The sequence below is a fragment of the Equus asinus genome, chromosome 4, assembly GCF_041296235.1.
Source record: "Equus asinus isolate D_3611 breed Donkey chromosome 4, EquAss-T2T_v2, whole genome shotgun sequence".
Lineage (NCBI taxonomy): Eukaryota > Metazoa > Chordata > Mammalia > Perissodactyla > Equidae > Equus > Equus asinus.
In genome coordinates this window covers 41,634,362-41,647,652 of record NC_091793.1, presented here as the reverse complement: position 1 = coordinate 41,647,652, position 13,291 = coordinate 41,634,362, and the positions used below count along the sequence as shown (strand labels likewise).

At 36.9% G+C, this 13,291-nt stretch overlaps 1 protein-coding gene across 2 annotated transcripts in view; it reads left to right on the top strand.

The window, feature by feature from the left end:
* Window positions 1-12,203, top strand: part of WASHC3 (WASH complex subunit 3) — a 43,151-nt gene extending 30,948 nt beyond the window's left edge. For both annotated transcript variants that reach the window (XM_014835060.2, XM_014835061.2), the window contains exons 6-7: window positions 616-680; window positions 12,014-12,203. In XM_014835060.2, the coding sequence (XP_014690546.1) occupies window positions 616-680; window positions 12,014-12,098 (150 nt within the window). In that variant the 3' untranslated portion in view covers window positions 12,099-12,203. The remainder of the gene's footprint in view (window positions 1-615; window positions 681-12,013) is intronic.
* The last annotated feature ends 1,088 nt before the right edge of the window (window positions 12,204-13,291 follow it).

Below are 13,291 nucleotides of genomic sequence, written 5' to 3'. Positions count from 1 at the left end.
TTAAAAAAATGCGTATTCAGGTCCTTTGCCCATTTTTTAATTGCACTGTTTTTTGCTATTGAGTTGTATGAGTTCTTTATATACTTTGGATATTAACCTCTTATCAGATATATGGTTTGCAAATATTTTTTTCCCGTTCTGTCTGTTATCTTTTCACTTGGTGTTTTCTTTTGCTCTGCAGAAGCTTTTTAGTTTGATGTAGTCCCACTTGTTTTTTTTTATTTTGTTACTTGTGCTTTAGTTGTGATTTCCATAAAATCATTACCAAGACCCATGTCAAGGAGCTTTTTTCCTATGTTTTCTTCTAGGAGTTTTATGGTTTCAGGTCTTAACGTTTAAGTCTTTAATCCATTTTGAGTTAATTTTTCTAGGTGGTATGAGATCAAGGTCAAGTTTCATTCTTTTACATGTAGATATGCAATTTTCCCAGCCCCATTTATTGAAGAGACTGTCTTTTCACCATTGAGTATTCTTGGCTTCCTTGTTAAATATTAGTTGACCTTATATGCTTGGATTTATTTCTGGCCCTCAATTCTAGTCGATTGGTCTATTTGTCTATTTTTATGAAGGAGGCATTTTTAATAATTGAATTATTATCTTGTGTCCTTTGCTTAGGGTGTTCCAGTGATGGCAATAAGAAACAAAATGATATCAGAAGGACTAGACCCAGAACTTCTTGAGTAAGTAATTCTTCTAATATAATGATATTTCTGCCAAGATGTTGAATTTATCAGTCATAATAAAACATTTCAAGTTCTCCAGTTTTTTTCCCTATACAGTGTGTTATGGTTGAGGAAACCACCTTCATAAGTAGTGTCTCTCCTATGTTACAAAAATGAAAAATCTCCCCTGTGCCTTAGCATGTTTTAGGAGTAGTTTCATTAGAACAGTGATGAATCTATATATCCAAAAGAGAGGGAATTTGATGGCAGTTTTGTTGCGGTAGTGTCTATAAGAAGCAGTGTTTTTTCTCTTTCCATGCTACCTTTTCTTTTCTTTCTTTCTTTCTTTTAATTATCTACTAGACTTTTGTTTAAGACCTTAATATTCAGGAAATTTACTATACCATGACTTAGGTTGAGCCATGTTGAAAACTAAACAGGGTAAAGCCCCTCTAGGTCCACGTTAATGCTTATTATGAAACTAGATACCAGTTTACATGAGTTTTATAAAATATTTTTTGGGGAATTCTGAAAAATTCTGGCTCAGAAATTTGACAATAATTTATTCCATCTAAGCAAACCTGGCTCATCCTGGATAAAATATATCTTAATGGATTGCTCAGAACTAGTCTGTTTTGCAAGTATATGGATACTTGTGAAGAGTCGTCACTGTTTGGGGTTTTAATTTACCCCAATGTATTAGGCTGTGTTATCCAGGCATTCATACTGTACTAGCAGTATATGCTGAAAGTTTTCTTGGCTCTTAGCCCTTTAAGAAAATGTGTGCATTTTGGAGGTAAAACACTATAAAACAGTCTTCTTCTCATATTTTATCTTCCAAAATATGAAATTTAAGCAATTTTTTAAAGTCTGCAAGAACAGATTTCTAACATGTATCTATATTTAGTATATATTCAAGTAGCAAACAGTTCATGTACAAGGACATGAATTGGTAATTTGAACTAAAGCATCTCCAGGATTTTTGGCATTTGTTCTGGAAGTTGTTTCTGATACACACTTTAGAAGCAGATGTACTGTGACATATATTTTAATATGAATTGAACATATGGGTCCAATCCATTTTGTTACTCGTTGGAATATATGTTATAAATATATTTAATGTTGACCATGACCTCTTTTGCTTCTGGAAATACACAGTAGACCTTCTGCAGTAAAAGAAAGCTAAAATGACCTTTAAAATGATGATTTTTCTCTCTAGAGAAAATGTAATAAATGGAAAACTAACAGCCCTATAAGCATCAACATATACTGGATATCCAATGTCTTTATCCCCTACTGGCTTCGTTTCATAAGTAGGTTAGGCCAGCCCAGCCTAAACTTACTTCATAATCCTTTACTTCAACCAGCTACCCACACTAGTAAATTGAAAGTCATCCTTGATTATGCCCTCTTCGCTACCCCTTACTATGTCAGTTACTATGGTTTTCTCATTTTTAATATATCTCACATCTGACCACATGCCTCCCTGCCCATTGCTCTTTAGTTCAAGCCCTCATCATTTCTCACCTGAATTATTATAATAGATCCTAATTGGTTTCCCTGTTCTCTTTCAATCTGTCACCAGAGCCTTAGTAGATCTGTTCATACTTGATTCTTGCTTCAGATCTTTCTGTGACTCTCCACTGCCTTCAACGTGTAGTCTAACATCTTAGAATTGCATATAAATGCTTTTATCATCAAGACCCAGATTCTCTCTCTAGCTTCATTTCTTGCCACTCTTCCATACATCCCTGTCTCCTGCAGCTGTGGCAAACTACTTGCAGTTCTCTGAATGTATTATTTTCCTATTCTCTTTTGGTGTCTTTGAATGTTTTTTTCCTTTCCATGGAACTCCCTTCCCCCGTCTTATTGGCCTGGCTAATTTCATATTCTTCAAAACTCTATTTAGGCATCGCCACCTTAACAAGTCCATGGGTGACTACCAAGGAGAGAACCTCCAGCAGCCCCAATACTTCCTTGATGTATCTCATTTAGCAAGTTTGAGGTCATGTCATTGTCTGTAAATGTTGAGAAACATTTAGTTGCAAGGTGATGCCAAGTTTTAGGGTAGAATTCCAGTAACCATTAACATTGTCTTACAGAAAAGCTGTTCCTCAACCACAGCCTGGAGCCTGAATTCTGACCCATTACCTCATATGTACATGCCGTTGGTCACACGGGGCACTGGTTGAAGTGGGGGTGACTCATTATAACCTATCACCACTACTACTAGAAAGCCAGCTCCAACAACATTTAGCCAGATATGATAAGTGGAATCAACTGCGTTGTTAAAGAGAATTCTAACAGTTTGGGAATCACGTTTACATAAATGTTAAGGATCCTCACTTTGGGAGAAAAGTCTGAGATGGTGAAGAAGCAGAATATGTGACATCTGAGGGAAGGATATACTTTTATTTAGAATCTTAGGTACATATTAAGCTTCAACCAAGAACTTTCAGTAAAGATTGTTCTATTTTCTTTTAAAGTATAAACATAAACATACAAAAGTATATACACTTTTTTTATTAGCCTCAGATAGTAAGACAGACTCATATAACTGTTGGAAGAAACAGTTGGAAGAGACGATGTAGATCTGTCTGCACTGAGCAAAGAGCAAAACAGGTTGATGCAGAAATAGATACGGATCAGAAAATACATTGTTATGTGATTGGCTTGTGTCCATAAAAATTTGTAAGTTAAGAGTACGTAATTTTAAACTAAAACTGTTTATGTGATAAGAAAGAAGGGAACCTAACTATTTTCCTAGAAAAATGACTATCATTGAATTTTAGAAACTCTATAAAACTGAAGAAAATGGCTGATATTTACCAAATAAATAGTACTTGTTTGCTACTTTTAAGTGTTTAATTATTTTTAAAAATCCAAGTTATTGAAAGTAACAGTAGTTCTTAGATAACCAAGAATTAGTCATGTTTAACTTGTAAAAATTAGTTTCTAATGCCACTGAAATAAAAAGATATGTGAGAATACCTTTGTTGTCATCATACTCAAAAGAGTTTAAGGGGAAAGAAAAATGGAAATTTTATGGTTAATCGGTTTTAGTTTTGCATTCAGAAATATAGAACGGGTAAATTGTGCCATATAAATTCTTTCAGTCAGTGCCTAGATTTTGTTACCAGGAAAAAAAAAAAAATCAAGTTTCTCCCCTATCCTGTTGTGTACTTACATTTATGTCCCAGAACTAAGGTTACTATCATTACCTAGTAATTACTACTTTTACTGCTTTAAGGTGCATAGACTAGCCTCTGGAACTGCCTATCAGCAGGAGATGAAATTCATGATGGTTAAGGCTCAGGCTAAGGCATACTTTAGAAATGATCTGCTTCCTGGGGTTCAGATTCTGCCCTGCCACTTTCTAGCTATCTGACCCTGGACCTAATCTCTCTATGCACCATTTCTCTCTGTGAAACTACTGTGCGGTTTCCTCATCAGAAAAATGGGAAATAGAAGAGTTGTTCAGACTAAGTAGGAGAATGATGTAAACAGTTAGCACAGCTCTGGACAAGCAGTAAATGTTCAATAAATGTTAGTTGTGATTTATGAATGTTTTAATGGAGGAATATGTGGAAAGTTCTAAACAATTGGATTTACCAGGCTTTGGGATCACAACTTGTTTCTAATCCTATAGTTGCCTGAATACCATTGTGTTTTCAACAAAGACATATTTAATGTACACAGAGTAGTTATCGTTCTGAATTACACTCTTTTCTCAAACTGAAAAATCTATATTTTAAACTTTGCGGTAAAGAACAGACTTCTGAAACTGAAATTCAGCTGGTCACACTCTAGTGTGAAGGTACAGTTTGTAGCATATTGATTTGGCTAAAGAAAGCATGTAATTGAATTCAAATTACTGTGCAGGCTTTGAACAGAACCAGCACAGTTGGCATTTGTCCTGGAGATATCTATTTAAAAGACATTTACACCCTCCTTCCAGACTGTGGAATGACCTCTCATGTTTGCCAGAAATAAAAGTAACCACCTCAGCTTGCTTATCACTGAGACAGAGGGGATTTATTAATGTTAACCAAAAGGAGACTGGAAGGCAGGAAAACTTTCTGTTAATTATATTAAAGGCAAGTCAAGAAGATTTTCCTGCCCTGTAAGGGGATTTCTTATCTGCCAATGATCTTTGTCTACCTCCTGCTACACAACATAGTGGATTAAAGGTTGGGTTTCGGCTAGTTGAGGACTGAATAGACCCCAATTCCCCAGCTGGACAATTCCAAAAATAGATTTTTTTACAGGTTTCATTGTTTTTAGTTCTTGCTGAGCTAGGATCCCATTCAATGTAATTGCCAGTCCTCAGCCATTGGCTGGCAGACTGGCTAGACAGTATAGGACAGGAAAAAACAATGTCAAAAAAATTGTTGGTCTCCACTGTTGGAGACCTTGTTCACAAGAGTGAGAGAGAGAATAAAAATATCAAAGAGCTGGTTTTAAAAAGCAGCTGTGGTCTGCCAATGACTAGCAAAGAAGAGATAGGGGAGCTGCTGGGAAGTAAAGAACCCCAAGATAAACAGCAGAAGCCCCTCTTAGCTAGGAAGCCTGCCTTTCTTTTTCTTTATGATACTAGGCACTACATTGTTCCCCTGGTTGCAGGAATCTACTTATCACAGCAAAGGACAGGATATATCTACCTTGATGAGCATTCAGAAGAGAAAAGACCAAAGGATGTGTAGTTTAAGTAAATGTAATGCTGAAATAAGTCTTGCTACTATAATATCAAAGTCGAAATTGTCATATTTTTTTTTAACTACCTCAGAAGTCTTTTTATAGTCGGCGGATTCTCAGTTCTGGAATCTTAGCGTTTTGTTCTTAAGATCACCCATTGCCATTTCGTAGAGCTCTGACAGAACACCACTAATGGACAACAGTGTCATGTGACATTATACCTTTATGTGTGCTATGCTTGATATTGAAAAGTGATTTGAATGATAACTACTGCACCCACTCCCACAGCCTCCTCCTCAGCAGTATTTTTACTAACAATGTTTTTGGTACTTAATCTGCTTTAAATTCAACTATTTTAAATTTAAGAAAATGAAAAATATTTAAAAACTATCTACATAAATAAATGTTTTTCTAAAGAATGTTTATATTTTTGTATCCTTAAAGTGACTACAGTTTTGAACACAAATATAAATCTCTCTTTAATGAAAACAAATTAAACCAATGATATTTGTATTTTAGAACTCTTTTCATGTTCAGGATCACAGAAACCAATTAAAACCAGCTTAAGCAAATAGGGAAGGTATTGACTCATATAGCTGAGAAGTCTAAGTAGGACAGGATCAGGGGCTCAGTGTCATTAGTGCTGGCTGGCTGCCTATCTGATGTTCTCTCTTTCCCAGCACCTCATTCCACTTTTTTTTTTTTCCTGAGGAAGATTAGCCCAGAGCTAACATCTGCCACCACTCCTCTTTTTGCTGAGGAAGACTGGCCCTGAGCTAACATCCGTGACCATCTTCCTCTACTTTATATGTGGGACGTCTGCACAGCATGGCTTTGCCAAGCAGTGCCATGTCTGCACCAGGGATTTGAACCAGCGAATACCGGGCTGCTGAAGCAGAACATGCGAACTTAACCACTGTGCCACCAGGCCAGCCTCTAATTCCACTTTTTTGTTGTTATTAGTGCCCTCAAGTAGATTCTGACTCCTAGTGCCCCTGTGTACAGCAGAGTGGAACCCGGCCTGGTCTTTTGCACCATCCTCTCACCTTCCAACACTGTATCAGACAGTGCTCTGCTGCTATTCATAGGGTTTTCCTGGCAAATTTTTTCAGAAATGGATGACCAGTTCCTTCCTACATTCCACCTTTACTCCTTCGTATAATAACCCACTTCTCTCCTACTGCTGATGAGCTTCTGCCCTGAAGCCAAGGAATTAGCAATTGAAGGCTTTACTATTGCTAGTTTTTGCCAATTGAATGGAAACGAACCCATTCTTCTCCATAATGTGTAGCTCATTTCTAGGGAAACATTCACTTGGCCCTGCTTGGGTTATGTGCCCTCCCATAAATCAGTCTCTTCTCTCCAGGGGAGGGGATTCTTGTGATTGGCCAGGCCTGAGTCATGTGATTGAAACAAGGCAGGGGGAAGGGAGGGGATGAGGGCAGCAGGGATTGTGGGTGACGGCTTTATTTGCTTCCCATAAATGGGAGAAAAGTGGTTGTCAGTAATAACCTTTGCATACAGCATCTAGGATGCTAAAAAGTACTGATTTGTGTATGTGTAGTCTTTCCTTCTCCTTTCTAAATTTTAGCTTATTTTTAGTTAAAGTCAACCTAGTAACTTCTTTGAAAATATCTGTTTTTTAAGATGATTTAGACTTAGAAATGAGTTTAAACTTAAACTTTTTAAAAATTTGCTTTTATTAAGACTTTTAATGATAATCTTGGTGCCACAAATTATATAAATATGCTTATTAAAATGTAGCTACCAGGCTAGTGTTTTTTATTGTAACCACTAAAGACTGAGATTTTTTAAAAAATATGCATGATACATCATGAATATACTTCTGACATATGTTTTTCTGCATTTTGCTAATATACTTTTTTTTAGCATTCACTTCTATATTTAAAATATTGAGAGTTTTATAAAGTCCTCATTTCCAAATTTTAGTAGTGAAGTGTGTTTCCTTTGGATTATGCAAGCTAAACTTAAGGCTAGTAGTTAAAGTAGCAACCTTTCAAACGTGTTTAAAACTTGTTTCGTGAAAAATGCTTAAAATGAAAGGGTCGTTTGTCATAGGATTAAGTAACAGCATTTCTGATCATAACATAAAAAGCCCAATTTCTGTTTCCGCTAAAAGAATATGAATATACAGTCTAGAAATGATGGTATTGTTACTATCATTACTATTACTATTGACATTTGTGTAAGGCTTTATAACATAAAATATTTTCATACATATTACCTCATCTGATTCTCATGGTTTCTTGAATTTTTCTTTTTTTATGTCTAAAGAGAACTAGTGTTTACTTTTTCTTTTGTTTTCATAGCAGTTCCAATTCAAAGTGGCATAAAGTTTATTTAAATGAATGAGGACAAACGATAACAAGTATTAGTGAGAACACAAAGAAATTGGAACTCTGTGCACTATTGGTGGGAATGTAAAATGATGTAAACAGTATGGTGGTTCCTCAAAAAATTAACCGTAGAATTGCCATATGATCCATCAGTTCCAATTCTGGGTATGTAACCAAAGCAGCAAAAAGCAGGGACTTGAATAAATATTTGTATACCCGTGTTCATAGCAGCATTATTCATAATAGCCAAAAGCTAGAAGCAACCCAAGTGTCCATCAAAATCTGAGTGGATAAGTAAACGTGGTATATACATACAATGGAGTATTACTCAGCCTTAGAAAGGAAGGAAATTCTGATACATACTACAAGATGGATGAACATTGAAGACATTATGATAAATGAAATAAGCCAATCACAAAAAGACAAGTATTGTATGATTCCACTTATGTGAGATACTTAGAATAGTCAAATTCATAGAAACAAAGTAGAATAGTGGTCGCTAGAGACTAGAAGCAGAGAGGAATGAGAAGCTATTGTTTAATGGATACAGAGTTTCAGTTTTTCAAGATGAAAGGAGTTCTGGAGATCAGTAGTGGTGATGATTACACAAAAATGTGAATGTCCTTAACACTAATAAACTGTACACTTAAAAATGGTTAAGATGGTAAAATATGTGTTATATATATTTTACCACAATAAAGAAAATGAAAAATAAGAATAGTGAATAGGACAGACATTAACCCGTGTTGGCGAGGATATAGACAAATTGGAACCCTCTTATATTGCTGATGGGAATGTAAAATGAACATCCGCTGCAGAAACCATTTTGGCACTTCATTAAAAAGTTAAACAGGGGCCAGCCCAGTGGCACAGTGGTTAAGTGTGCACGTTCCGCTTCAGCCGTCCGGGGTTTGCCGGTTCGGATCCTGGGTGTGGACATGGCACCACTTGGCAAGCCATGCTGTGGCAGGCGTCCCACATATAAAGTGGTGGAAGATGGGCACGGATGTTAGCTCAGGGCCAGTCTTCCTCAGCAAAAAGAGGAGGATTGGCAGCAGATGTTAGCTCAGGGCTGATCTTCCTCAAAAAAAAAAAAAAGGTTAAACATAGGCGGCCAGCCCCATGATCAAGTGGTTAAAGTTCTAGGCACTCCACTTCAGTGGCCCAGGGTTCACCGCTTCAGATCCCAGGTGCAGACCTACTCCACTCATCAGACATGCTGTGGATGCGTCCCACATATGAAGTAGAGGAAGATTGGCACATATGTTAGCTGAGGGCTAATCTTCCTCAAGCAAAAAAGGAGAAGGATTGGCAATGGATGTTAGCTCAGAGCGGATCTTCCTCACACACACACAAAAAAGTTAAACATGGAGTTACCATACAACCCAGCAATTCCACTCCTAGGTATATATGCAAGAGAACTGAAAACAAAAACTTGGACACAAATGTTCAGAACAGCATTATTCATAATAACCAAAAAGTGGAAACAAACTAAATGTTCATCCAACTGATGAGTGGATAAGCAAAATGTGGTGTATCCATACAGTGGGATAGTATTCACTATAAAAAGGAATGAAGTACTGATAAATGCTACAGCATAGACGAAACTTGACATTATGCTAAGTGAAAGAAGCCAGATACAAAGGCCAAATATTCTATAATCCCAGTTATAGGAAACGTCCTAAATAGGCAAATCCATAGATACAGAAAAGAAGATTAGCAGTTGCCAGGGGCTGAGGGTAAAAGAAAATGGAGTGTCTGCTGATGGGTATAGGGTTTCTTTTGGGAGTAATGAAAATGTTCTGGAATTAGACAGTGGTAATGTTTGCAAAACCTTGTGAATATACTAAAAAAACACTAATTTGTGCACTTTAAAATGGTGAATTTTACGATATGTGAATTATATCTCAATTAAAAAATAAATGACTAAAGAATCCCCAGCTTAGTTGTGCAATTTCAGTGAAAACCTGTATTTCATATAACTTTTCTCTACCCTCCACCTGTTGCTCCTGCCAAATGGTCTAATCTCATCTACTATGGCATCCCAATGTACCTTACGCTCTAGCTACCAAATGAATTGTAGTTCCCAAATGCAGCATGTCACACCATTCCCATTTTTTTTTCTGTATTTAGAACACTCTCATCCACACTTATTCTCACCTTTTCCATATCTGGCAAACTCCTACTCATATCCCAAAACCCTTCACAGGTGTCTCCACCTCTCTGGAACCTTCTCTCATCAACCCTAGTAGAGTGAATTACTTTTCTTTTCACAGAAGCATAGTTAGTACAACTGTATTTGTGTATATCACCCTGTGTAACAATAGTTTGTGTGCATTTCTGTCTCCCCCACTAAAATATCAGCTTCTGCAGTATAGGAACTACTTGTTATTCATCTCTGTGTCTCCAGCACATAACATACTTGCAAATAGTGGTTGCATAATGATGATGAGAATAGTGATAACAGACAACGTTTATTTAGTACACTTACTGTGTGCCAGATACTATTCAATACACTTTACATTTAGTAATTCATTTTAATCATCACAACAATGTAGTCAGTCAGTTGGGTTCAGAGCGGTTAAATAGCTTCCCCAGAGTTGCCCAACAAGTAAGTAGCAAGGCTGGGATTTGAACCCGTCTGGCTCCAGAGTCTGTGTTCTTAACCGCTGTGCTATACAGCAGCACGTATATCCAAAAATGATTACGTGCATAAATTAATTAATTTCGTAATTTCACTCCGTTCTAGGCCTAAGCTGCCTTTACCCTTAAGTAGCATTTATTTTAGGGGAGTAGTGTAAGTTGTTTTGTTCGTTTGAGTTGTCGTAGATAGTAATATAATTTTGATGTAGTATTCAAATAATTCCCTCTGGTAATTTTTTCCTTTTTAACAAAGTGAGGACAGTAAGAAATTAACTATATAGCAAAGAGAAATATACTGGGGAAAATGTACCCAGTATTCATGTGCACCATTTCTGGAGTTCTTGCTGCTTTGGAGAGTAATGAAGACTGTGTTCCCGTGTTAGTATTTTAGGCAGATGGAGCATCAGTGAAAACCTAGAAATGCTGAACCCAGTCCTAAAGTTTTACTTATTAAGTAGATTAAGTATTAAGTAGATGTGACTTCCTGATAGACATAATCTAAAATTGTACAGCAGAGCAAATGGGTTTATATTTGACTGCTAGGAAGCAATGCCAGCTTTCTTTCTGTTTTGTTGCATGCCAAAAATGATATTAAAAAACATAAACTAAATCTCAGCCATAATTTTTAATACCTAAAAGTAAATAATAGACTCTACATTTTCTGACTTTATTAATAGTAATTGTATTTGTGGTGAAGAACAGTTTTATTTGTTGGTGTCTTTAATCCTTAATAAGAATCAAGGAGCCCGAGGGAGAAATAAGTCTGGTAGTTTTTAATTTTTAAGGCATAGCAGCTATATTATTCTTCCCTTCTCTCTTAGTTTCCCGAAAAAGCATACTTTCCTTGCCTAATTTACTTTCCTGGTAGGAGTGAATAGAGGCTGAGTGATAGTGCCACCATGTTGATTTGCTGACAAACACTGTGGGATCTATCTGGTTGACTGTTCTAATGTGACACCATTAAAAGTTCATTTTGTTTATTATAGCACATCCATGCAAAGTTGGAATTTAACCATTCTCATGTCTCCTTATTGTGCCTAGGGAATCTTCTAGACACTATTTTTACCAACTCATACTTTTTACATTCATTTTCTGAAGACAAAGCATAAGTGAAAATATTCAACAGACATTAGGAACCTTCCTAGACCGGGCAGTCTCCTTCCCTGCAGAATTTCCATATTGCCTGTCTTTCTTAGTAGCCATTCTTGAACTCTCTTCCATTTTTAAATTTCTCCCTGCAGCTTTCCTGAACGTGAAGGTTTTCCTTTTCTTTCCATTTCTAGCTTTCCTTTTTCTGTACCCCATGTACACTTGGAAGCTCCAGGCATCTAGCCCTGGTCGTGCCACCCTCTCCAGATCTCATCTCTGTCTGTAGTCGGGTCTCCATGGTAATAAGAAGCAGAAAGTGCTGAAGTAGCACACTCTGGAAGGACTGGCAAGAGAAAACAGTGCCATGGCCTGTACAGGAATAGCACTTAATCCGCCTGCTGCTGGAGAAGCACGCCGTGGTGGAGAGCGCGAGACTCTCTCCGTTGAGGACGTGGACTTGGCAGATTTATTAGCAGCTATTTTCTAGGATGAACCTAATTCACAGTTAGTAAGTGCTTTTTTTCAATTGGAAAAACCTTTAAAGTTTTTTTCCTTCTTCTCTTTCAGGAAGCCAGATGCTCCAGTGCCTGATGGTGAAGGTGAAAAAAATACAGAAGAAAGTTCAGATAGCGAGTCTTCTTTTAGTGACTAAGCTGGAGAGCCTGACCTTGAACTCTTAGTCATAAAAATGTCAAATGATCACCTATCTACCACCGAGCTTGCTCTATGTTAAAAAATAAAGCATTATAATAACCTGGCAGTACGTCTTGTTACCAAAATAAAGGGCCTTGAACTGAAAAAATAGAATTGCCTAAATTAAGTGCAATTAGTGCTGTAAGTACTAGAATGGAATATTTCAGGGATACAATGAGCATTTAAAATGAAGTCAATGTTAGTTTAGTGATCAAAAATAGCCTCAATGCAGGGGCTGGCCTGGTGGCACAGTAGTAAAGTCCATGCACTCCACTTTGGCAGCCAGGGGTTCGCAGGTTCAGATCTGGGGCACAGACCTAGCGCTGCTCATCAAGCCCTGCTGTGGCAGCATCCCACATAAAACAGAAGAAGACTGGCACAGATGTTGGCTCAGCGACAATCTTCCTCAAGCAAAAAGAGGAAGATTGGCAACAGATGTTAGCTCAGGGCCAATCTTTCTCACCAAAAAAAAATGGACTCAATGCAAAAAAAGTGAGTTATTCAATTTTTGTGAATATTTTAGCCTGCAAAGTATTATATGCATTTGTATCAGAAGAGTTGTTAAATTCCTGGCAGAAAGTAATACAGGATTGAAGTTTTCTGTAACAACTTGAAGCTTATATATATCATATATAATGGATGTTGAATTGATTGGTAGTATTTATTAGAATATAGAGCTTTTCGTCACTTGGCCATTATTTCATGTACTGTCAATGTCAGCTATTCTTATATTTATTATCAGATAGAAATTGAATTGAAGGTAGTTTCAATGTGATTCAGTGAGCAAGCATCACTGTCATCAACTCTTACTGCCTAAACAGAAAAAAAAAATTTGCACAGGTTTGAAATATTGTCCTCACCTCACCTTATTCATTATTCATATAGTTATTCATGAATAATTATTTGCACACAGGTTTAGAGAAAAATCTCTAAAATACTTACATGGAAAGATATATAAATGCATTTGATTAATGATGCTCTTCTTAGTTTAGGCACCTGGAAGTAGACCCTGGGAAACGGACTTAGGTATAGGTACGTTATTTGTCAGGTGATCCAGGAAGCAGAAGGGAGAGAACAGGGAAAGCAAGATGGGAAAACCGTACAAAGGTGTCAAGTTGCCATTTTGGGCTTGATTACTCCTAGACCTGAGGA